The sequence below is a fragment of the Capronia coronata genome, assembly GCF_000585585.1.
Source record: "Capronia coronata CBS 617.96 chromosome Unknown acBCG-supercont1.8, whole genome shotgun sequence".
Lineage (NCBI taxonomy): Eukaryota > Fungi > Ascomycota > Eurotiomycetes > Chaetothyriales > Herpotrichiellaceae > Capronia > Capronia coronata.
Window position 1 is genome coordinate 291577 of NW_006912900.1, and position 22046 is coordinate 313622.

General features: G+C 53.5%; 8 protein-coding genes across 8 annotated transcripts; 5 read left to right on the forward strand and 3 right to left on the reverse strand.

Moving 5' to 3' along the window:
* Positions 1-193: 193 nt before the first annotated feature.
* On the reverse strand, positions 194-8278 carry A1O1_08363 (uncharacterized protein; the record flags this gene model as incomplete). The annotated part of the gene is made up of 2 exons (XM_007729225.1): positions 194-8094; positions 8152-8278. 2 exons carry the CDS (start codon positions 8276-8278, stop codon positions 194-196), a joined length of 8028 nt encoding a protein of 2675 aa, XP_007727415.1.
* Positions 8279-10037: 1759 nt separating this feature from the next.
* Positions 10038-11144, forward strand: A1O1_08364 (uncharacterized protein; the record flags this gene model as incomplete). The annotated part of the gene is made up of 2 exons (XM_007729226.1): positions 10038-10082; positions 10134-11144. 2 exons carry the CDS (start codon positions 10038-10040, stop codon positions 11142-11144), a joined length of 1056 nt encoding a protein of 351 aa, XP_007727416.1.
* A 1035-nt stretch (positions 11145-12179) lies between these two features.
* Positions 12180-13544, reverse strand: A1O1_08365 (uncharacterized protein; the record flags this gene model as incomplete). Its single annotated transcript, XM_007729227.1, has 2 exons — positions 12180-13213; positions 13271-13544. 2 exons carry the CDS (start codon positions 13542-13544, stop codon positions 12180-12182), a joined length of 1308 nt encoding a protein of 435 aa, XP_007727417.1.
* A 459-nt stretch (positions 13545-14003) lies between these two features.
* Positions 14004-15023, forward strand: A1O1_08366 (uncharacterized protein; the record flags this gene model as incomplete). Its single annotated transcript, XM_007729228.1, has 1 exon — positions 14004-15023. One exon carries the CDS (start codon positions 14004-14006, stop codon positions 15021-15023), a length of 1020 nt encoding a protein of 339 aa, XP_007727418.1.
* Positions 15024-15479: 456 nt separating this feature from the next.
* On the forward strand, positions 15480-16340 carry A1O1_08367 (uncharacterized protein; the record flags this gene model as incomplete). The annotated part of the gene is made up of 1 exon (XM_007729229.1): positions 15480-16340. One exon carries the CDS (start codon positions 15480-15482, stop codon positions 16338-16340), a length of 861 nt encoding a protein of 286 aa, XP_007727419.1.
* Positions 16341-16676: 336 nt separating this feature from the next.
* A1O1_08368 (uncharacterized protein) lies at positions 16677-17441 on the forward strand (the record flags this gene model as incomplete). Its single annotated transcript, XM_007729230.1, has 1 exon — positions 16677-17441. The coding sequence occupies one exon, from the start codon at positions 16677-16679 to the stop codon at positions 17439-17441; it is 765 nt and encodes a 254-aa protein (XP_007727420.1).
* Positions 17442-18034: 593 nt separating this feature from the next.
* On the reverse strand, positions 18035-18880 carry A1O1_08369 (glucose 1-dehydrogenase; the record flags this gene model as incomplete). Its single annotated transcript, XM_007729231.1, has 1 exon — positions 18035-18880. One exon carries the CDS (start codon positions 18878-18880, stop codon positions 18035-18037), a length of 846 nt encoding a protein of 281 aa, XP_007727421.1.
* Positions 18881-20448: 1568 nt separating this feature from the next.
* Positions 20449-21981, forward strand: A1O1_08370 (glutamine synthetase; the record flags this gene model as incomplete). Its single annotated transcript, XM_007729232.1, has 2 exons — positions 20449-20551; positions 20609-21981. 2 exons carry the CDS (start codon positions 20449-20451, stop codon positions 21979-21981), a joined length of 1476 nt encoding a protein of 491 aa, XP_007727422.1.
* Between the last annotated feature and the right edge of the window lie 65 nt (positions 21982-22046).

Below are 22046 nucleotides of genomic sequence, written 5' to 3' on the forward strand. Positions count from 1 at the left end.
ATGTCCGTGAACTGTTTTCTTTGCATGTCCTAGTATGCTATCCAACACAAATTGTGGAACTGGCACCAAAGAACTCTTTTGTACTTAAGGTGGTCCTCCGTCAATTGAAGGATCTTATTTATCTGCAAATGGTGAGCCTGCCGCTCCTTCAACACCATCGCTAGTCATTTGCTTTTGCTGGTGATTGTTTTTCTCACTCTTCGTCACCACCGCTCTCTCCCAAATCTACTCTTCCCACGCTCCAAACCTCACGCTCGTCCTCCTGCTCGTCAGAACTGAGTCCCAACCCACCAGCTCCACCTTCGGCCTCGCGCCTTTCCCTTGCCTGTGCACCCAACCGCAAGGCTACACGCTTGAAGTAATCGCTCAGCGGACGTGATTGACCCATAGGTAGAGCCTTGCCCGGTCCGGCCATGTATTGATCGAAGACGGCGCTCTCCTCGTCCACAACATTGAAAAGTTCGAGAAATGCGGCTTCCGCGGCCAGCTTGACTGGGATGACAGGATCTCGCACAGAGGAGAACACTGGGGGCACAAGGATCGAGAGGAACTTCCTCATATCATCGCTGTGGTGGCGAGCCACAGTGCGTATGACCACGAGTGCGAGACGGCGAGAGTCAATGTCTCCACCAGGAGCGATTACCGACGTCAAGGCTTCAATGAGTGGTCGGCAGGCCTCTTCATCTGAGGCTGTAGAGCCAGACAGCAGATACTTGCCAAGCGCCAGTACGGAATTCTGCTGCACGAAGGTGTTCTTGCCAGTCAATCCGGATGCTATCACGGCCCTCGTCTCCTCGGCGTGACCGGAGGTCAACGTGGATGCGCTTTGAAGCAGAACGGCGTTCAGTGCCAAGATGGAAGCGTTCGTCGACGGCTGCACCAGGACCCGGCTTTTGATAAGCGAGGCCGCTTTCTCGTCTGGCAGGACCTTGGTCATGGCGCCGAGAAGGCGCGCGTTGGTCACCATCATGCTGTCATCCTGTCCGTCGAGCTGACTGTCCATGAGCCCTAGAATTGACTCCCTGGAAGCGTCGCTCATATTTGAGCCAACCTTGCTGACCACTTCCTGTAAGGCTTTCAGCATAGCGTTGCGGACGCCAGTATCTGGAGTTTTCGCCCCCGTGACAAGCTCTGCGATGAGAGGATCTACACGTGGAGTCAAAGTGATGAGGGTGCTCAATGCCTTTGTCGCCCGCATTCGGAGTAGTTCACTCGTGGGGTCGGCAATAGATTTGGTGAAGGTCCTCTGCAACTGTGGCAGGAAGGGCCGCAGGAAGGTTGGGATCTTCTCAAGCAGTTGGTTGAGGGTGGCTAGGATCGCACATTTGACGTCCATTGATCTCTCGCCGACGACACGGATGAGTGGACCAGTGATTTGTGTGACGAACGGTTTCAAAGCATCTGGTCCACTACGATCAATGATGTCGGAGATACCCATGGCAGCCTGGACTCTCTGCTCAGTTGTTCCGTTCATCAAGCCCTGCAGGAAGATTTGGAGAACAGGTAGAATGCCCTTCGGAAGTGCAAACCCAGGAAGCACGGAGCCAGCAAACCCGGCTTGTTGCAAGACTTGTCTCGTCGAGGGTACCAACGACTCCATCTCCTCCTTGCGAAGATGTGATTGCAACTGGCTCAGTGCAGACCAGGCTGCTTTGACGACTTCTGGATCTCGGTCTCCGAAGGATATCAGAAGCACTCGAATTAGGTCTTGGTTATACCTCGAGTAGTCGACAGCGGCCGTTTCAAAGAATTTACCCAGATGCTTCGCTGCGACAGCTCGTCGCTTATGATCATCGTGTTTGATCATCGTGAGCATCACGCTCATGGCCGTATTGAGACCGTCATATTCATCCACAGATGATAAGACGGCGTCAAAGGCTTCGTTCAACTCTTCCAGTAAATCTTCATCCTTGCATGATACGATATTGTCCGCAAGGCTGTTCAAGATCGCAGGTAGCCTGCGAGTCATGCTGGGGCCCCCGACCCTGGCGAGCGATGCAAGGGCCCGGGCATTGAAAGCAGTGATGGGGTTTGTCAGAAGCGTTGGTATCAGATTTGGAAGGATGACATTGGCCCTGGTAGCTTCGGTGAGCAAGGTAAGCAAAGCAGATAGAGCATGTTCCGCTTCAGATTCGCTTCGCAAAAGACTGAGCAGATGGGGTAAGACTTGATCCACAGCTCGTTTGCCGAAGGTTTGTTGAAGAGCATCGAAGGATTCGGCAGCAGCTTCTCTGACCTCAGGATCGGAGTCTGTCAGTGCCAGTCGGACAATGGCAATCAGACTCTTCTCATGGTCCTCGAGTGATTCCGGAGAAGCAGCATTGACGATCTCGCGTAGAGCAATGCAAATACCTTGTCTCTTGTCCGGATCCGTCGACGTTTGAAGGCCTTCCTCTAGTGACGGCAGTAACGACGCAAAGACACCTTCACCGGCCTTGCGAATGACCTCTCCAAGAGCGTTTGCGGCAATGACTTTGTGTTCCATGTTGGACGAGGCCAGGCGAGCAATGATCATTTGTGAAAGAGTCGGTACCAATTCACGCAAAGTCCTAGGGGTGGCAACGAGAGCCTTCCAGACAGCGATGGCAGCCGCGCGGACCTGGCCAGAAGTGTCGCAGCGACAGATATAGAGAGATGACAATACTCTGTTGCGCCGTTCTTCGCCCAGCACTTCTAGTAAGGACTGGCCAGCTTGTGCAGCCGTTTCACCCTCTTCCTCGGCGTCTGTTTGTGCACTGATACCAGTCAGGTTGAAGAGAAGATCACCAATCAGCTCGACAGAGCTGAGACGGATACGGTAGCTATCATCAGCCAATCCACGTTGCAGTTCCGGCAAGAGCAAGTCGATCGCTTTGGTTGCGAAATTCTTCACGAGCAATCTGCCAGCTCTCAAGGCTGTCTCCCGGATAATTTCCACATCATCAGCCAGCCCGCTGAGAATAGCGGGGATGATCTGAGAAAGGTAGTTGGCAAAGCTGTTGCCGAAGCAAGCCGGCAAGAAGATAAACAAGGTCATGAATCCTTCTCTGACTGTCGGTCTTGGACTGGCAACATTCTGCAGAATTGTTGGAAGAGTCTCCTCAAGACGGACGGTTCCAAGGCCGGCAAGCACCTCGCTGAGGGCTTGGGCAGCACCAAGGCGGTCACTTGCGCCTGTGTCGGTACGGAGCGACGACATCAAGCTTGGGATCAAGTCAGGGAAGGCGTCTTCACCAAGCTTCTCGACAAGGCTGCCCAACGCTTTCGAGGCGGTGGCTCGAGTTGCTGGTACAGGATCGACAGAGGCGAGACGCAATCCAGAGACCAGGATGGGTAGATGAGTGATAATGTCACGCTTCTCCGTGAGATGTGCCAGACTGGCAATGATTTGCGCAGCTTTCCGCTTGGTGGCCGAGCGGTCATTCAAACCTCTTTCCAAGATCCTTACGACCAGTGCCAGTGATGGCGCATCGAGGTAATGTACGAACGAGACCTTGATCAGGCAATCCAAGGCTTCCTCCGTGTACTTGCTAGGGTCACTCAGGGCCTTGAGCAAGATGTCGACGAGACTCTTAACCTCGGGATTGGTGATCACCTCACCAAACCTCTTCAAACTGCTGTTAGCAGCTGCCCGTACTTCTTTGTGGCTGTCAGTGAGCACGGATGTGAGTGGCGGGATGATTTCCGGTAAGCTTGTAGCTAGCTGTTGAGGATCAAGGTAGGCCATGGCACCCAGAAGATCGCACGCGCCCTTTTTGCTGCGCCATTGTGTCTCGTTCAACCCCTCCAGAAGTTGAGGGAGGACTTGACGAACGCCAAAGGAACTCAGGTTTCCGAAGCATGTCTTAGCTGTATCTAGACAAGCTTCCCGAACTGAGGCGACTGGATCACCAAACCCGGTCAGCAGCTGTGGAAGAATCTCGGTCACGTACGGCTCGAAAGTACGTCCGAGGAGTAGCGACAACAGTTCGTAGGCCATCATGGCGCCTTGACGCTGCTCAGGGCTTCTCTTGTTCTCTGTGGCGCTCCTCAACGCGGACATCACCCGGTGCTGCCTCAGGACAGCCACTCCTTTGCCCTTCACGATGCCAGCCAGCCCGTAAGCTGCGCCTCGACGCGCGGCATATTTCTTGGAGTTGAACAGCTGGTCAAGCAGCGAGGACAAGTAGGGTCCAACGTCGATGCTGGGTGATCGGACCAACGGAGGGAGACAATTGGCCACCGCATATTGAACCGACTCCGAAGGGGTGCTGAGTGTGTCGAGCAGCTTCTGTATGACACTCTGTGTTCGTTTGTCCCCATCCGGAAGATGCCGGGCAAGGGAACCATAGAGGACAATTACAGCCTCATTGAGCCAGTCCCCTTCTTGCGTCCCCTGGTCAGGGCCTTGTAGAACTCTTTCAAACAGTTCCATGAGCGGTTCCAACCGCTCGTTTCCACGCCCAGCAACTGTGGCGATACCAGCTGCGGCCATCTCTGCGCGCACGGTGGCATTGCGGTCCGAAAAAGCCCCCTCGGAGATCATAAAGTTCATGAAGGGGACCAGCGCATCGGCACTGAGGACGGACGAGATCTCTTTGAAGGCAAGAGCAAGCCCACTCCTTCTCTCCCATTGATCCACCAGCTCGCCCTTCTGTACGATTCCGAATTTGTTGCGCTTCGGCACCAGTGGCTGTGCTTCTGTTTTATACGACTCTTCCAACAAACCCAAGATGCTGTCTGTCTTAGAAGGAATTTCGAGGAGTGCTTGCGCAAGTGCTTTCGAAGCAGCGGTGCGAGTCGAACGTGCCGGTGAGAACAGGAACTGGGGTATACTGTCGATCATCTCCTCGGTTACGGTGAACTCGTGTTCTTGCCAGATTGCCAATGCAGTCTCTGCATTTTCATCTTCTTCATCTTGGCAAGCAATCCAAAGGTGTACCGAAAAGTCTATGTCTGACAGGTCGAGCTCGGAATGTATGGCTTGAAGAGCTGCAGACCGGACGGCAGTTTCCGGGACAGTGACGGCGGACAGGATGATATCCCTCTCTTCGGGGGTGATATTCTCGGATATGGATCTGCAGAAGTCGAACAAACAATCTTTGATTATCCGATAGTGCTGGGTATACTTCTGCATGGCCCCGATCAGGTGGCGCAGGATGTCTGCCCTTGGAAGATGTTCATCGGCACCTGATCCCATCTGGAAGGAAAGAAATTCCAGCGCGAGAAGTACTTGCGCATCAGCATCGTCACCACTGACATCGCCAATTTTTCCATCCTCCAGAACTGAAAAGATCAAAGGTAGAGCGTAGGCAGTGGTGATTGTGTCAAATGGACGCTGCTCTGCTGCGAACCGTAGTCTGTAAAGAACTCTAGTTCCCAGGTCTGCCAGCGGTTCCACGGTCAAATGTTCTGGGACGTTTGCATTCGGCAAAGCCCTCAGTGTCGCCACACCGATGAAGAGCCGCAGGTTCCCCAGGCGGTCTGACACCTGAGCAGAACACGCGAGGTATGCAGAGACAATCTCATCGTCGACAATGAACGCAGCTCCGCCTCGAAGTACACGTATCATTGCGGAGATAGCTGGGGACATCCAGAGCCGGGCATCAGTCGGGGGGCCCTGAGCGAGCCCTTCGATGAATTTCGCTCCTCTCCTCACTTTTGCCGAAACAGACTTTACACGTTTGCGTACCTCGGTCTCAAGTGCAAGTTGCGCGTCCAGTTTCGCTTGCTGGTCCGGTGTCAGCTTCTTTTGCGGAGCGCCCTTTTTCTTTGCCAGTTGCTGTCGCATTTCCTCTTCCCATTTAAGAACATCATAGTCCTTCTGATTTTTGTTTTCGAGAACGCCATTTGTCTGTTGTCCTAGGACATCAACCACCACAGTGCCTTCGGGAGCACGAGCAATGAGCGCTTCCGTGGGACCTAGACCCTCCAGCAGTGAGGGATCAAGGTCTGCTTGGAATTGGTCAATCAGAGCGGGTGTGCAGGAATCTGGCGCCACGAATGCGAGGGTGGCCGCTGCATTACAAGCAGCCACCTCGAAAATATTGAGAGGTGCCAATTTCTGGGATTCGAAATGCGATAGAATCTCGTCAAAGAGAGCTTCGCGCCGTCTTCTCCCTAGATTCCCAGGATCAACCCCTACTGTGAGACAAGTAGCGATCCAATCCGAGTTGATGATCAGTTCCGGTCGGAGGAGGACGAGCGTTGATACGGACTGATCTTCCAAAATATCAACAGGCACATCCATCTGGATTTCTCCCCATTTGTCTTTGGCCGGGGATATGCACTTGACCGCCTGGAGCAATCGGTTGTCACTCAACGGACCAGAGCTTCCAGGGACACCGCTCAATTGTTGTGCACGGGATCGAAGCACGTCCCAGATGCCGAGTACTATGCTTTGCCCCACAGATGCAGGCTTTTCCATATACACTCGTGATAAAGAGGCGCCCGTCTCCTTTCGGACGGCGGAATCCACCTCTGGGGTCAGTAGGAGGTGTAGTATAGCCCTTGCCCATGCAGTCTTTGCATCATTCGGGGCATTGTCAAGCTCAGATGCCAACGTTGTCAACGCGTACAGCGCCCACCGATTGTCTTCCGCCGAGGAAAGTCGTACGTAGACCTTTGGATTCAGCAAAAAGGAAAGCTTCGGGCTGACTCCAAGGGCATGCTGTCTGATAGAGTCGTAAACATCGCTTTTCAACCCATCGGTCTTCAATATAGGTGCGTCAAGAAGCGCAGGAAGACCGTACCCAGCTGCAACGTAGCCATTCTGAGCGGCTGGGAGTGGATTGGCCGCGATTTCATCGTAAACCTCTTTCAGAACCTTCAAGGCTGACTGAACAAAATCCCGTGAAGGTCCTTCAGGTGGGACTTGTTGCAGATCTCTGAGTACATTGGCAACACACAGAACCCAGACCTTGCGAAAAGCAGGTCTCTTATCAGCGCACCCTTTTAGCAGAGGCTCCGAGAGAGATTTCTCTATGGCCGAGGATGAAACAACGATCCGTAAATGAGGGACTATAGCCACAAGCTCTTTTCGAAGTGCCCCTTCGTTTGCCTCTTTTGCTGCAGCAGTCAGAATGCCCTGGGCCACTACTGTCGAGGTTTTGAGCTCTGGTTGCACGGCGTGGATGACCTCGGCGAGAATGCCGCGCATCTCGAAACTTGCAGTCTTGGACGACTTCAAGGCCGAAGCTAGCTCTCCTGAGATCTTCTGAATATTGACAGGGTCGCCCCGTCTCTGCACCAAAGCTTTCAAGGCCTTTCCTGCACCATCACGAATCGTAGGGTTGGTGGAGTTCAATGCCGAGAGAAGAGGCTTCAATAACCTGGAGAGCACGAGCTCGGAAATATCAAGGCTCTGTGGCAAGCAGGCGGCTAGTGTCTCGATAGAGCCCTGCAGAACGGCTTCAGGGGAACGCAAGATGGCTTTCTCCAATGCAGGGACCAATATTCTGTCAACATCCTCCACAGTTACGAAGTCCAAGAAGAAATCGTGAAGGCCCATGGACTCGTGGACAGGCACCGGAGCTCTGGAGGAGAGAATGCACTTGACATAGTAGTCAAGGACTTGTTTGGACAGATTCTGGAGCTGCTGTTCTCTTTCTGGTATGCGCGAGCTGACCCCGGCGATGACACCCAGGTATAGTCCGCACCGGGCATCTGCGTCCGGAGAAGTTGCAACCTCCTGGACCGCCAGTTCCAAGGCCTTGGCTCCGTACTGGGAAGACTTGAAGACATCACGTAGCCCTCTCCGCGCTATTGTCAATGCGGAATGCTGGACGCCTCCTCGGACACTTGTGTCTTCGCATTTGTCCAAGAAGCGGGCTGCGGCAAGACAGATTTTCCCGAAACAGGCCTCAAACGACTTTTCATTGCGCGGACACTCCTGTTGAAGCAGACAAGACCATTCGAGCAGAACAAACGCGCTTGAAGATGCTATGACAGCCTTCTGGGATTCGTGGAACAGGAACTTCGTGATGGCAGGGTAGGCGGTGTCGGCGACGGATGGCGTCGTGACATATGCTCGTAGGCATGACTGCACGGCACGGCGAGACTTTCTATCTGCATATCTTGGATAGGTCGATAGGAGGTCCGGTAACAAGCTCAGTATATTTGAACTGGGCTCTTCGGCTGTTTCATAACAGTCAGTTCGACTGCAACTCGAACATTGTGGAAGGGCTACCGCACCAGTACTTTGAATTTCATTGAGCAGTTTCCGCAGCACTTCGATGCGGGTGTTGGTTGAACTGCTCCTGAGGGCTGCCAGCCGGGACTCTGAGGTCTCTGGAGCACCGGGCTCTGAAATGACGCCCATTGTCCATGTATTAGGACAAGTGGTGAGTCGATGTGATGGTAGACCAACTGCTTGCGGGTTGAGTGTTCTAGTGTTCTGTCTGCTCACTGTCCAAAATTCTCGACTGCACACGCCGCTGTGCTGCACCGAATGACGATCGCGGGGGTCTGGCGCCAAGACAGCCGCTGGGCGCAGCCCACTTGCATCCGATTGGCTCCATGGCCATTCCGCCGTGAATAACAACATGCCGCTTTGACACCCTTTTCTTGTCCTCTCGTTCATCTCATGAAGTTAGTAACGTACCTGTATACACCTCGTCAGCCTTGGTGATGAAAGTGTATGTTTACGACTATAACAATATATTACAGCTCGGGCCATTACCGTCCAGAACGAAACACAGTACGAGAACGGCTGTTGTCCAAGCGCTGTATCATCTTCACCGACAAGGACATCTTCTTCCAGTGCAGTACCGCCATCCGGGGTGAGGTCAACGTGTACGAGCCAGGGTCGTCGACTCGACAGAGGCCCAACCGCATGGATGCCTGATCGAGCCGAAGGAATCAGACTCAATAATGTCTTGAGAGCTCTGGCCAATATGACAAGCTCGGGGAGTCCTGTGGAGGACTTAATTATAGGCTGTAGGTCATCTGGCATCATGAGGAGGATATCTTAATATTTCCACGCCGTATCCAGCACGACGGCACGGTCTGTCATGGTAGCCAGTGGCAGGCTCTCTCACAAAGCCTGGTAAATTCATCACTTCTAAGATCGTTGCTGCTTGTAAGCAAACCTCCAGGCAGAGTAGTTCTTCACTCTCATACGAATATCTACCTATAGTAAGCATGTTGGCCAGTTGGGTGGTTGCCTCCCCAGCTACTGCATCAGATTCAATTAAAAGATTGATGAAGCGTTGCCACTGTGGTGCTAATTTTAGGCTGCCCAGGCTGCGTAGGCTTCAAGTACCTAGGTAGTTAGGTAGGCGTGCTAGTAGGCGAGCTCCCTCAGCTTAAGCTCCCCTACCAGTAGGCTGTACCTAAGGGTCTCCCAAGCTTCTCTACACATGTTTACGTATTTTCTGCTTGGTCCTTTTTCCGCTCGTCCAGTTTCAGGTTCATTCAATTTCCGCACTGCCAATCACTTTGCTTCGCTTCATTCCACAATCGGCTCGGTTCTCAGGCCTGGTTACCTCAATCACGGCTCCAGCCTCGCTAAACTTATCATCACGGTCCTGACTAGCCGTGCTGGCCAACAGATAGGTCGAATGACCGAATGCTAACAACCCCGTTGCTGTTCACACAAGCCACAAGTGAGATGAGCTGAGAAGGGTCAGAACCTCCTTGCTGAGATGACCCACTCACAGATATTACTTGGACGAGGTCAGCGTGAAGCTGAAACGGTGAGCTGACTACGACCCTGAGGTCGCGATGCGCGAGGACCCAGGGATATTGGATCTTCATTGCGATCTGCGGATAGTGTATCTACATGGTGTTTTTCGTCTTGTTGTGTTGATTTCTATTATTCTGTCTTGTTTCGCGGCCGCTAGCTCCTGTGCTATGGTGTCACCAATACACTGTACATCCTGTTGTTGAACCATCCGTGTGTATACTGCGTGTACAGGTGCACGAATCAACAAATCGGCTGAAGAGGGCGACATGTTGTGAACGATCAAAAGTCGCGCTTGCCTTCCGAACCGAGCAGGAGACTCTGGTCGACCCCTTCCTCTTGCGCCCTGCCCGACTATACTCTTGCCATCGGCGTGCCAACTCGGGTCTAATCCAAGATGGCGATAATGGAGAGGAAGCTGGGCTTACGGAGTGATCACTTGGTTGGTGCTTGTGCCCTGTTCGTTGCCAAAACTGGCTAACATTTTGTGTAGTCTCTCACTCCCAAGAAATACCGCGGAGAACCTGACGATCCTCATTTCATTCCAGATTCGCCTTTGATCGATAGGCAGACGCTCAGTGAACAAGAGGAGGGGGAGCTGAAACGAGTTTGCGCCTTGGTGCTGGCCCATGTGCCACATTCGGATGATGCCTCGGACGACCCTCTCAAATACATTGCGGCTCATATCCAGGAGGGCCGACCAGCACGTCAAATACACTCCAAACCCGAACGAGCTTCGCAGTCAGCTCATGTCCCTGGCACTACCTTCGCCAATGTCATTCAGAGAGGCACAGATCTCAAAATCGACACGGCGACCCCTTCTGAGGGCTCGCCCAGATACACTTCAACCACAGACAACTTCACACCTCTGACGAGCGCTGGCTTAACACCTGGTGAGGCTGGCTCACGGCTTTCTGACACTGCGCGCAGATCTGTGACGAGCACAAAAAAGCCGGGAAGCAGTCTCCGAAACGAGACACTGACAAGAACAAAAAGCCGGAAACCGTCCAACGCCGGCTTGCACAGGTCGCTCGAGGAGTGCGAGCGTCCACTTGACGCCACATTCGTCGGGCGTACGCTCCGCCTTGTGCAGGACAGCCCAACAGGTCTAGGGAGCAGCAGCAACGAATTCATGGCAGGCACATGGCAGTCTAGTCTATCGGTTCCTGACTTGAACAAGAGTCTGCCTCCGCCTCCACCCGCCCCTCGGCCTGACTCGCGCGATTCGGATGATTCCAAACAACCGCATGTTAGCAGGTTGATGAAGACGATCCGCAAGAAGAAAAGTATCACCGCCGAGAGCAGGAACGTATCGTCTGGTTCGGCTCCACCTCTACCTTCAGCCGAGAAGGCAAAGGAAGCAGCAACTCTCCGACCTCGCAGCCGGACGGGCGCCACAACAGCATCAGCCCATGCACCTCCGCTGCCAGAGCCACCGAAGAGGAGGTTCCGTCTCCGTTTCTTTCCCCGACTACATCGACCCGTGGACCTCGTTGTCAACTGAGTGGTCATGACCGAGGTAATCGATAATCCTTGACGCTCATGTCACTGCTTTCGCAATCACCTCTTCTTTCACGGACTTATGAGCATAGGCGTCAGGACTCGGGCGCCACAAATACGCTTTTATTAATGCTTTCGATGACGAATAACCAAAACAGATGGCCTTTCTACCCGAGACACATTGTTTCAGGGACGACTTGTTTTAATGCTAACGACACTTTTACACACTTAATCAACGAGGCACGACCTCCGCCAGCTTTCCAGACACAAAACCTTGGGGCGGATGCCTTGTCTCAGATACTTGATGCATCGCTTATGAGTGGCCACCTGATTTTCGCCAGCATATGACGAAAGGTTACAGAACCAGCCTAACGGGATCAGAAGGAGAACCGGAAGCGGCGTGCAAAGCACAGTCCTGATTGATCGACATCCGGCTCAGATGATTGCGAGTTTGGGCGGTCTCATCTCAGGGCGGAAGATATGTAGAATCTGACCGTCTCGAGACGGAAGAAGAGTATACCTAGGACAGCCCTACAGTGGTCATGGATTCTACCACAAGAAACTTTGCAAGCATCTCCCTCTTCCTATTTCATCTGTCCTTTTCCATACAGTAAGGTAGGTACGCCAGGCGTTAACTTAAGCCACCTCGAAAGCGGGTTCTATGGCAGCGTCTGGTTTGGAAGTCCCTTATCCTGCACATGCTCCAGGTTCATGTCTCGTCACGTCAAGAGCCCTGCATTCCTGTCGTCGTTCCGCGGATATGTAGCACGACCGACCAAAGCATCCTCAGATGGATTGGCCGAGCTTCGGTCCATGGTAGGACCAGAGACATGCGGGCCTCGTAACGCTGGCCCTTGACTGGCAGGATACGTGCATGCCCCAGGGTCTGAAAGGCGTCCTCATCACGCATTTGTCGATTGACAGGCGGTAGACGTCGAGTTTTGGAGGATGGGGAGATATTAGATTCCGGACGAGATCGAGTGTTGTCCATCAGTTCATGATTCTGGAGAGTCTGAAGACCACGGCGCATTGCTGTCTATCAAACCATCATTCCGCTGCTACCGCCTACCGGAGCAAGCCCACCAAATCGACCATCAGTTTCGTCCAGGCCTCCATATGCACCTGCCGCGCCTGTTCCTGGCCCGCCGCTCTTCGTTCCGCCGAGTTTGCTTTTGGGGCCACGGAGCCCTTCCACCGTCGCAAACTTGCGGCCCAGTTCACTGAGGGCCTGGATATCCTGGCCCATGAGTGCAAGCATATTAGCCAGTGCCACGTCGTTGGATTGAGCCTGCGAAGCTGCGGCGAGTGGTTGTGCAAAGGAGGCAGAGTCCACGGGAGTGAGTAATGAGAGGCGAGTAAGCAGGGCTTGGATGTTGCGCAGGTGTGGCAGGTGAGCAGGATCAGGGGAGGTGGGGGTCGGTGGCGCGGAATTCTGGTCTGAAATGTATGATGGTGGAAGGGACTGGACGAAGCTGCGCAGGAGCGAGAGGCGACTTTGTAGCATTTTAACGCTGTTGAGTCTGGTGGTTATGTTTGCGATGTGGTCTTCTTCTTCCGGAGTGAGAGGAGAAGTAGTTGTGTCTTCGGTGCCGTTGGTCTCTTTCTGTCCAGAAATCTCCGGGGGTGTACTCGCACGTTGCTTGCCCTTCTTGTCTGCGGGTGGCTGCTCGACTGGTTTAGGTGCGGGAGCTGCCTCGTCTAAAGCCGCGGCACTGCCTGCTCCTTTGGCCACGTAGTCGATGGCGATCATCTCGGTCTCGTCGGTGTCGATCGTATAGGGAAGCTGTCTGAACTTGATGGCCGACGATTCTTCTCCGTCGACTTGCATCGACTCGTCATCCTTGGGTTGTTCGGCGTCCACGACGCTCTCGTAGATGGTGATTGGAAGTTTGCCGGTGGTGGTGCTGGGGTCATTAATGAGTTCCGGGTGTAGGGTGAGGAGGATGGTGCTGTCATTGTAGAATGTGATTGCTTGTCGCTGCAGAGGGATGAGTTCAGGCAGAGGTCCGTCCTGCGGACATAGCGTGTACCAGCCGACGAACTCGAGTGCGGGCGATTTGTGGACATCCTTGTCTAGGAATTGTGAGCGAGTCCCATATATGCATACGCAAGACGCTTGGGGAAACTTACACTGCTGTATCCTCGTCTCCATCCATTCTACATTGAACCGCCACTGTCCTTTGGCACTGTGGACTAAAGCGACCGGGAAGGCATGTTCCGCGGTGATCTGACGACCAATCTGCTGTCCAAGCAATGCACCCGCAACTGGTCCTGACTGTTTCCGTACGGAATGACGGGTCACTTGATCGGAGACTGTGAGAAGGACAAGTGGGTGTAGAGAGACGGAGAGGCCACTGTCGGAGGGTTTGGAGGAGAGCAGAGGGTTATCTGTGGGTTGCGCCATGAGTCCGGCTCCAGCGTTGATGTTAGATGAGAGAGGGAGTTTGTTTCGGCCGTGAAATGTGATGCTATGGTACGGAGCCTTGCGTAAAGTCGGCCTACCCAGGATTGTCGTCAGGTGAGACTCTGTACTGGAAGTATACCTCATGCAGAGTGGACATGCGCGAGTGATAAGGTACGCAATTAGGCCAGTGATCCACAGTATTCGCAGCCTGACCCGCTGAGTCAGGAAACGCAGCCGAGTCTTGGCGTGAGAGGCCAACTGCAGTGCGGCGACAAGGCTGCGGTGATACGACACTACGACTCCAAATCCAACAGCTGACAACGCCACCGGGCAGCGTTCGTTCGTTGCAGTCGCCTTCCAACAGGGTTGCCACGTTAACAGATACCTAAATGGCCTTCCGCATGTCAAGATGATCTTGATGTTTCACTCCAGCATCATTTCCAATATACACCAACTACGATGGACGTTGTGATCGAGGACACAGAGACTCTTTTTACCGATGTGTTCTCACATCTTGCGGCGGTGGAGTCCCAACCGGGGACAGTCTTGCTCGACGAGGACTTATTGAAACGGGCAGAGCGGAGCCTGGATGCCTCGACACCCAGACATCTGCTATGGCGGCTGCTAGGGACCGGCGAAACACTCCTCCAAACGATTCAACAGGAACCCCGACCACTCACTCGATTATTGGAGCGAACTGTGTCGTTGATCCCATTTGACGAATTGAAGACTTCGATTTCTGCCGAGAAACTCGAACAAGGTCTGACCTCACCGCTGGTCTCAGTTCAGCTGCTCTGTCTGGCATATCTACGCAAAGCCGCCGACTCGCCTAGCGGTGCTTCTTTCGTTGCAGCAAGCTCAAGTCTGGTGCAATGCTTATTTACCATTTGGCTCTCATCCGAGAGTACTGAGGTGGCGGAACGTTCTTTGGAAGGCATCGAGGCGCTACTTGCAGTCGACAGCCAGAATAGTGTCACGGTCGAGGTGGGTCGTGATGGCATGGGCGAAACCCAAGGGCATGGCCTCTTATGGCGCCGTGTGTTCCACGACCCTGATGTTTACGAAGTACTCTTTGTGTGGACTTCGCTTGTCAAATCGAAACGAGACACCAAAACCAAGAAGGGCATCCAACTCGTCACGATCTCTCAGGCGAGACTCTTCGATTTTATTGCGAGACTTGCACCTTTCGATTGGCAAGCCATTACAACCTCCACCATCCCTACTGTGGAGACCCAGTACCTGCAAGGAAATGGTGACAGCCAGCCCTTTGGCGGCATATTGCGTTACGCCGCATCACACATGATCGATTCCGACGACATTCTGATGCAAGTGCTCCGGCAGGACTTTTTCCTCAAGCTCCTTGCAGTTGTCGAAGAGAAGAACGGTCAGAACGTTTCTCCTCCGCTTCTGGAGGCAATCCAGCAAGGCGCAGGAGTTGAATCTGCCAGAGACGTAGGAAATGGCGGTATGCACCTGTAGGGACAGCGGTCTCTTCCGGATGCGAACCCGCCAGGTGCAGCATGTTGGGGGTGAACGGAGTCTATCTCTTCAAGGCAATATTTGCCGACTGGGTCACTGCATCTGTCTGAAGATAGCCGGTTCTGGAAAAATAGATTGATCCGGGCGATGGACGTGTGCTGGTATAGATGGAGAGACGTCTCTCAGCCTATTGCCACACTTGTCGCCCGACTTTCCCTGCTGGGAACTGCGGGAAAAGCCTAAGGAGCCCTGCGAGCCTGGTCGCATCGAACTCGGTTCTCCAAAACACCTAAAACAAATAATTGAACAAAAGTCAGGTTTCCATGTTTCGTCTCCTGTAGTTCCTGCGATCTTGTTCCCAGTTACCGTTGCATCTGGGTGGGCTTGAAAGGTTTATTCCTCACTTTGGATTGAAGGTGGTTTCTTTGCAAAAGCTGGAGCTTTACCGCATACACTATGGTTTCCATCTCTCGTTCAATGCGGCCTCTTCTCCGACTTCGACTCCTGCCTTCATGCATTCCACGGCGGTATGCTACTTCTTCCAGTACCAGCGCTGTGAAAGTCCCCAAGCGTGCTCCTCAGATTCCAGCTGCAAAGTCAACATCAGTCCCTCGACAACCATACGAACCTCAAGGAGCCCGAGCCTCCAATGACCTTCCGCCAGAAAAATTACACAAGCAGTGGTACGCGACCAAGTTGTACAATGCGGGCCAACGAGCTATATACAGACCCCCGTCGCATGCTGGAATACTGGCAGCCTCATACATCATAACCGCATCTGCTCTGGTGACCGCCGGTGCGCTAGCCTTCAGCAATCTTTGGGCGTACGATACATCTTCCGATCTGCCCTGGATTGTGAGGGTGGCATGGCGAGCCGGAATTATCACCTTCACCTTTGTCGCCGGATTCGCGTTCCTGCGGCCAACAAGGTTGATTAGGTCAATTGATTTGGTCTCAAAAGATGGCGTGGTGAAGCTTGCTGTACAAGTGCGACGGCCTCTGCCGTTCCTCAGGCCAAAGGAATATATCATTGCGCCTTATGAATTTGAGATGGATCGAAAATTTGTACAACAGATGGACGAGCCCGATTTCATGCATGACGACAAGCAGGACGCGCAGAACGCTGTATCAAAGCTAGGCCGGGTTGTCAGTAAGGCGATCTATTATCCATTTGCTGCCACAAGGCGACTTCTGACACTCGAGGGAATGATGTCGGTCCATCTCAACGAACACGATAGTCCAGCCAAACTTGATACACAAGGCAAATTCTCCAATGCCGCCAAAGACCTGGTAGAAATGGGCACCATTAAGATTTGATACACCAGTCGCCATGGGTTTCAAAGCGATCCACACACCTTAGTCGTCGTATCCAAAGAAGGTCTGTTTGCAAGGGCGTTAGGTGTACCACATTCATAGGTGAAACAGTAACCGCTTCGTCGAAGTCGCGCCCCGACAACGGCAGAACTTCACAGAAAATGCAGTACTAGGTTGCCCAAGCACCTCGCATTCTCTCTCTGCGGACCACTTCACATATGTACCACCTTGCCAGCATCAACTACTCATCTTTAACCATCAAAGTCCTCCGAAGTCGCGCCAAATCCCATCCACGCCAATCTAATGCACATCTTTACAAGAGGTGCACGCGTAAGCACCATGCCGACACTACCAGGGCGTCGATACGGTGAGCCGGATTGGGGCAACGCCGAGCAGGGTGGACTTCACTCCGAAACCCATCCTGCTCTGACCTCCTGCACTTCTAGCTATGAAGAACGGCGACTGGCGCAGTACGGCAAGACCCATGCCGCTGTGCCCAAAGGAAGGAGGCTGGCATCATACCCAAAACCTAAGGATCTCATCAATATGACGGAAATGGTCCGAGTGATTGTGGGACAAGAAGAACAGACGTGGATGCTACATCGGGACCTTTTGACCGCGGTGTCGGACTTTGCCAAAGCGGCCTTGTCGAACCCATTCGAGGAGAGCCAGGAGCAGACCATTCGCCTACCAGAAGAAAACCCTGCCATTTTCGCCATTTTCGTGAGCTACCTTTACACGGATTCCTTGTATGGCTCTGTGTTGGGCGACGGCAAGTTATTCGTTGATACCCTGGATGCAGATCTGGCCCTCTACATGCTTGCGGATCGACTACAGGACCTCGTTCTGTGCAAGCACTTGGTCGAACGGTTGGCCTTCAGTTATGACCGCTTTACAGCAGAACAGATCCAGTATGTCCTAGACAACACAGCTCCAAGCGATCCCCTCCGGTATGCCTGTCTTCAGCGTGTCATACGAGAGATTCAATGCAGAACTGCCTTCTTGAATGGACCACTCGCTGCCGAGCTCTACGATAACCACGCCCCGGAAATCCTAGCCATCATGATGGGAAGGTTTGAAGAGCTTGTCATAGCTCCCGTGTAGGGAATGGACCGATGTCTCGCGACACTTTGAAGGAATGTGTGATACAACCCGCTCCGGACAACAAGAATAAGGCAATCAGGCCTCTTCATCGCTGTTCTCTACGCTCTGGCTCGGAAGGAAATGAAGGATTGAGGGCTGTGTTCGGGCCCACCATCGGTTGTTGCTATCACCCCTGTCGTGCTTCCTGCGCTCGGTGTTCCCGACCAGCGACAGAGGGTATTGCAATGTTTGCCTGTCAGATCACGATCAGTATCTTCTGGACTTGGGAAAGACTTTATGAAGGGACCGATCCCAAAGATTGAGATGACAGGATGTGAGGTTGGATATTGCATGACTCTGACAGTCGACGGCGCACACAATGTTGAGATCACAGAAATGAAAGCGATTTCTCTAGCTAGAAATGTCTAGTAATACTCCTCGTCCATCTAATGTTTCCGTTCCATTCCCTCGAGCTGCCAGATGATGCCGACAGTCCATAGACTCCCCCAGATTGCTTTCCCAGTCAGACTAGGACCTTGTGTCCTGCAGCAGTCTGCCACACAACAACCTGCGTAGGGCAGGTGATTCGTGAACCCTCAAGACCCAACTGCTCCTTAACGAGCGTTGTTCGATGGCGCTGCAGGAGCAGGGCCTTCGGCGGTGACATAGGCTCTGCTCAAGCCGCCATCGACCAAGAATTCAGTAGCATTGACGAAACTGCTCTCATCGCTAGCCAAAAACACGACGGCGTGAGCCTGCTCGATGGCCTCCCCGAAGCGACCGCTCGGGAAATGAACTTCTCGCCGGTGCCGCTTGTGCTGATCGTCGCCCAACCAGTCCTGCAACAGGGGGGTATTCAGCGGGCCGGGACAGAGGGAGTTGAAGCGGATGTTCTCGCGGGCATGCACGATGGCCAGTTCGCGGGTCATGGCGAGCACGGCGCCCTTGGAGGCGGTGTAGGCGAGCTGGGGGGTGGCGGCGCCCATTAGGGCGACAAAGCTGGCGGTGTTGATGATGGAGCCGGCCTTCTTGTGGTGGCGGCGCATGCTCAGCACGGCATGCTTGCATCCGAACCACACGCCCTTGACGTTGATGTTCTGCGTCAGGTCCCACACCTGCTCGGACGTGTTCAGGGCGTCATCGTCCTGCGCGTGCATGATGCCGGCGTTGTTGAACATGATGTCGATGCCGCCGTACTGGTCCTGCGACTCGACGGCGGCGGCCACGTCGGATTCCTTGGACACGTCGCACTTGATCGTGGTGAGCCGCGGCGCGTGCGGCACCAGCTCCTTGACCTTCTCCAGCGCCTTGGCCAGCGCCGGCTCCGAGATGTCGGCCATCAGCACCGACGCCCCTTCTTTGGCGAACAGGATGGTTGTTTCTAGTCCGATCCCGCCCGCCGCGCCTGTGATGATGGCATTCTTGCCGGCGAGGCGGCCTGGACGAGATTCGGTGGCCATATCGCTGTGAAGAGTTGTGTGTTTGGGGTTGTGGTTGATAGTTGTGTTGTAATCGGTGGTTGATGGTTGTGGTTGTGGTTGATTGGGGGAGATGTGTCGATATTAGGGATGATGAACGTGTACGGTTGAACGAGGCTCACTGATTGAAGCTCAGACAATAATATACCGTAATCAGTCGGTGTGATATCCGTTAGCCTGAGTCAGATACCAGACAATATAAGGTAGGTCAGGTATCTGGGCCATATGCCTACCTCGCTAGGTACTACCTACCTGGGTACCTTAGATACTTGCAGTGGGGATGGAGTCCCTACCGCCTGTTGCCTGTTACCACTGCTATGGATCCGTAATCGCCGGACTTTACAGTAGGCATGCGACGGCGACGGCGTCCGGCGGAAACATTCCCAACACAGACAGAAAGATCTCGGGATGCATCCACCTCACCTGCTAGTATCTGGGCACCCGTAGGTACAACCTATAGCTACGTAGTATCTCACATGTATATGATCGTCTACTAGTACGATACATGATGTCGGGTAGCTGTCCGCCGTCACAGCCTCCAATTGATTAAGTTGCTCTCCGCGCTTATTAAATCTGAGGAGTGGCGGAACTTGAGTATCAATACCAAACGAGGACATCTTAAGGTACCTATGAGGCTGTTGTAAATGTCACCTACCACGGTACCTACAGGTAGTATCTTAGGTATCTCCCATGCCTCATCGCGAAAAGGTTCGCATCTATGGGTTATCTACTCTGTACCTACCGCGGGTAAAAGTACCTAGCTATGGATCTTGGATTAAGTACTAGGCATCAAGTGGCATACGCCAGGTAGGTATCCTCCGCGGCTACAGCGGGCACAGAGGAGACCCATCGACCTGTAGCCGCGCATGTAGATGGTCTAGCTTGTTAGACGAGTACTGTCCTCATTGTGCAAGCATACAGATGAGCTGCCTTGAATACCTGGGTCCATTATGTTCATCGATCAATACAGGGTAGGTACATATATATACCTGTTATCATTGCACACTCGGATCCATGATACCGAGATGCTTGTCGATGGATAGACGATATCAGGATTCGCCTGGAGCCACGGAAGCTTTGGTGCTTGGGAGCCTAGGCCTAGGGGTGTCTCCTTAGCCTAAGGAGCCTGAGGGTTAAGGGGTCCCTAGCCTAAGCCTAAGGAAGCCTAGGCAAGAAACCTGGAGCCGCCGAACCAGCCACAATCATGGGGAGCGAGGGAGCTTATCAGCAGCTACTAGTATCAACTCCACCACCTGAGCGTGCAGGTGAACACGAGCACTGTATGATGAGCACCACCGGCGCCTTTACCGTAATCTCATCCACCATCCTACGGAGGAGGTCAGGTCTGCGATACTGACGTCGACCCTCCTGCCAATCGGTCCTTCCCGCTCTTTGTTCCCTTCCATACCTGTACACAGTAGTAGATAGATAGCTCGACGCCTCTCTTCCGGCTTTATCCCCTGTTCTTGTGTGTCCTTTGTTCATTGTTCATTGTTCATCCTTGCACTGCTCCCGTTGTTGAACGCTCTCCAATCCCTCACTCAGCAACCATGACCAGCAGCGCAAAGGACGGTGAGGTCCTCACACTTGACAACTTGGAGTCTGCGCTGGCCGATGACACCAAGGTCAAGCTTGCGGGCATTGACATCGACGGTACGTCCCCGGTCGCTGATCGTCGCGTTACACAATTGCTAATCAACTCTTCTGCAGGCATTCTCCGGGGCAAACTGATATCCAAGAAGAAGTTCCTCTCCGTTGCCAAAGATGGCTTTGGCTTTTGTAGCGTTGTCTTCGGCTGGGACATGCACGACTTGACCTATTTCCGCGAACTCAAGATCAGCAATAAAGAGAACGGGTACAAAGATCTCATCGCAAAGATCGACCTGGGCAGCTATCGTCGCATCCCATGGGAGAACAATGTGCCCTTCTTCCTGGTCAGCTTTTGCGACCCAGACACCGGCAAGCCCATCAGCGCATGTCCCCGGAGTTTACTGAGGACGGCTGTCGCGAAGCTGCACGATGCCGGTTATGGCGCAATGGCTGGGACTGAGTTCGAGTTCTTCACATTCCGTGCCCCTCGCGATCCCTCAATACAGACCAACCACTTCTCGTCTGCCACCACGGCTCCTTTCCTCCAGACTCACGCCGTCGACAGTCTTCCCCATCTCACGCAAGGGATGTTCGGTTACTCCTTGACCGACCCCGTCCACAACCAAGACTGGTTCTACGACATATACGAGACGTGTGAAAAGTTCCGGGTGAACATCGAAGGCTGGCATACCGAGTCCGGACCGGGTGTGTTCGAGGCTGCCTTGGAGTTTGGGGAAGTCACGGAGATGGCGGACAGAGGAAGTTTGTTCAAGTACGTTGTCAAGGCCATGGGGAGCAAGTATGGCATCACGCCCTCCTTCATGGCAAAACCCAAGCAAGGCCTGCCGGGGAATAGCGGACACATGCACTGCTCCATCGTCGACAAGTCGGGCAAGAATCTCTTCTACAGGGGTGAGAAGGACCCAAACCCACCCTACAAAGACCTCGAATACGTTTCGGATCTCGGCCGTCATTTCCTCGCAGGACTAGTGGACGGTCTCGCCGATGTCATGCCAATCCTAGCACCGACAATTAACTCTTACAAGCGACTGGTTGAGAACTTCTGGGCTCCTGTCACCGTGTCGTGGGGTTTGGAACACCGAGCAGCATCCATTCGACTGATTGCTCCTCCGACGGCATCGGCGAAAGCAACCCGGTTCGAAATTCGAACGTGTGGTGCTGATTGCAATCCGAGTCTGGTCCTTGCCACGATCGTAGCTTTGGGCTGGAGAGGTATTGAAAAGAAGATGGAGATTGGCCTGCCGCCCCTAGCCAAGGGCGAGGATGTGGGAAATGTCGCTGACAAAGGTGAAAGGCTGCCCAAGAATCTCAAGGACAGCACGGCAAGGTTCATGGCCAAAGGGAGTGTTGCTCGCGAGATCTTCGGAGATGACTTTGTGGAGCATTACGGTGGCACTCGAGAGCATGAGTTGCGATTGTGGGATGAGGCTGTCACCGACTGGGAGGTAAGAAGGTATATTGAGACCGTATGAGATACCCAACTCCGGTTCTGGCTGTCAGAGCGAGCAATGAAAATATGCGACAACGCGATGAGTCT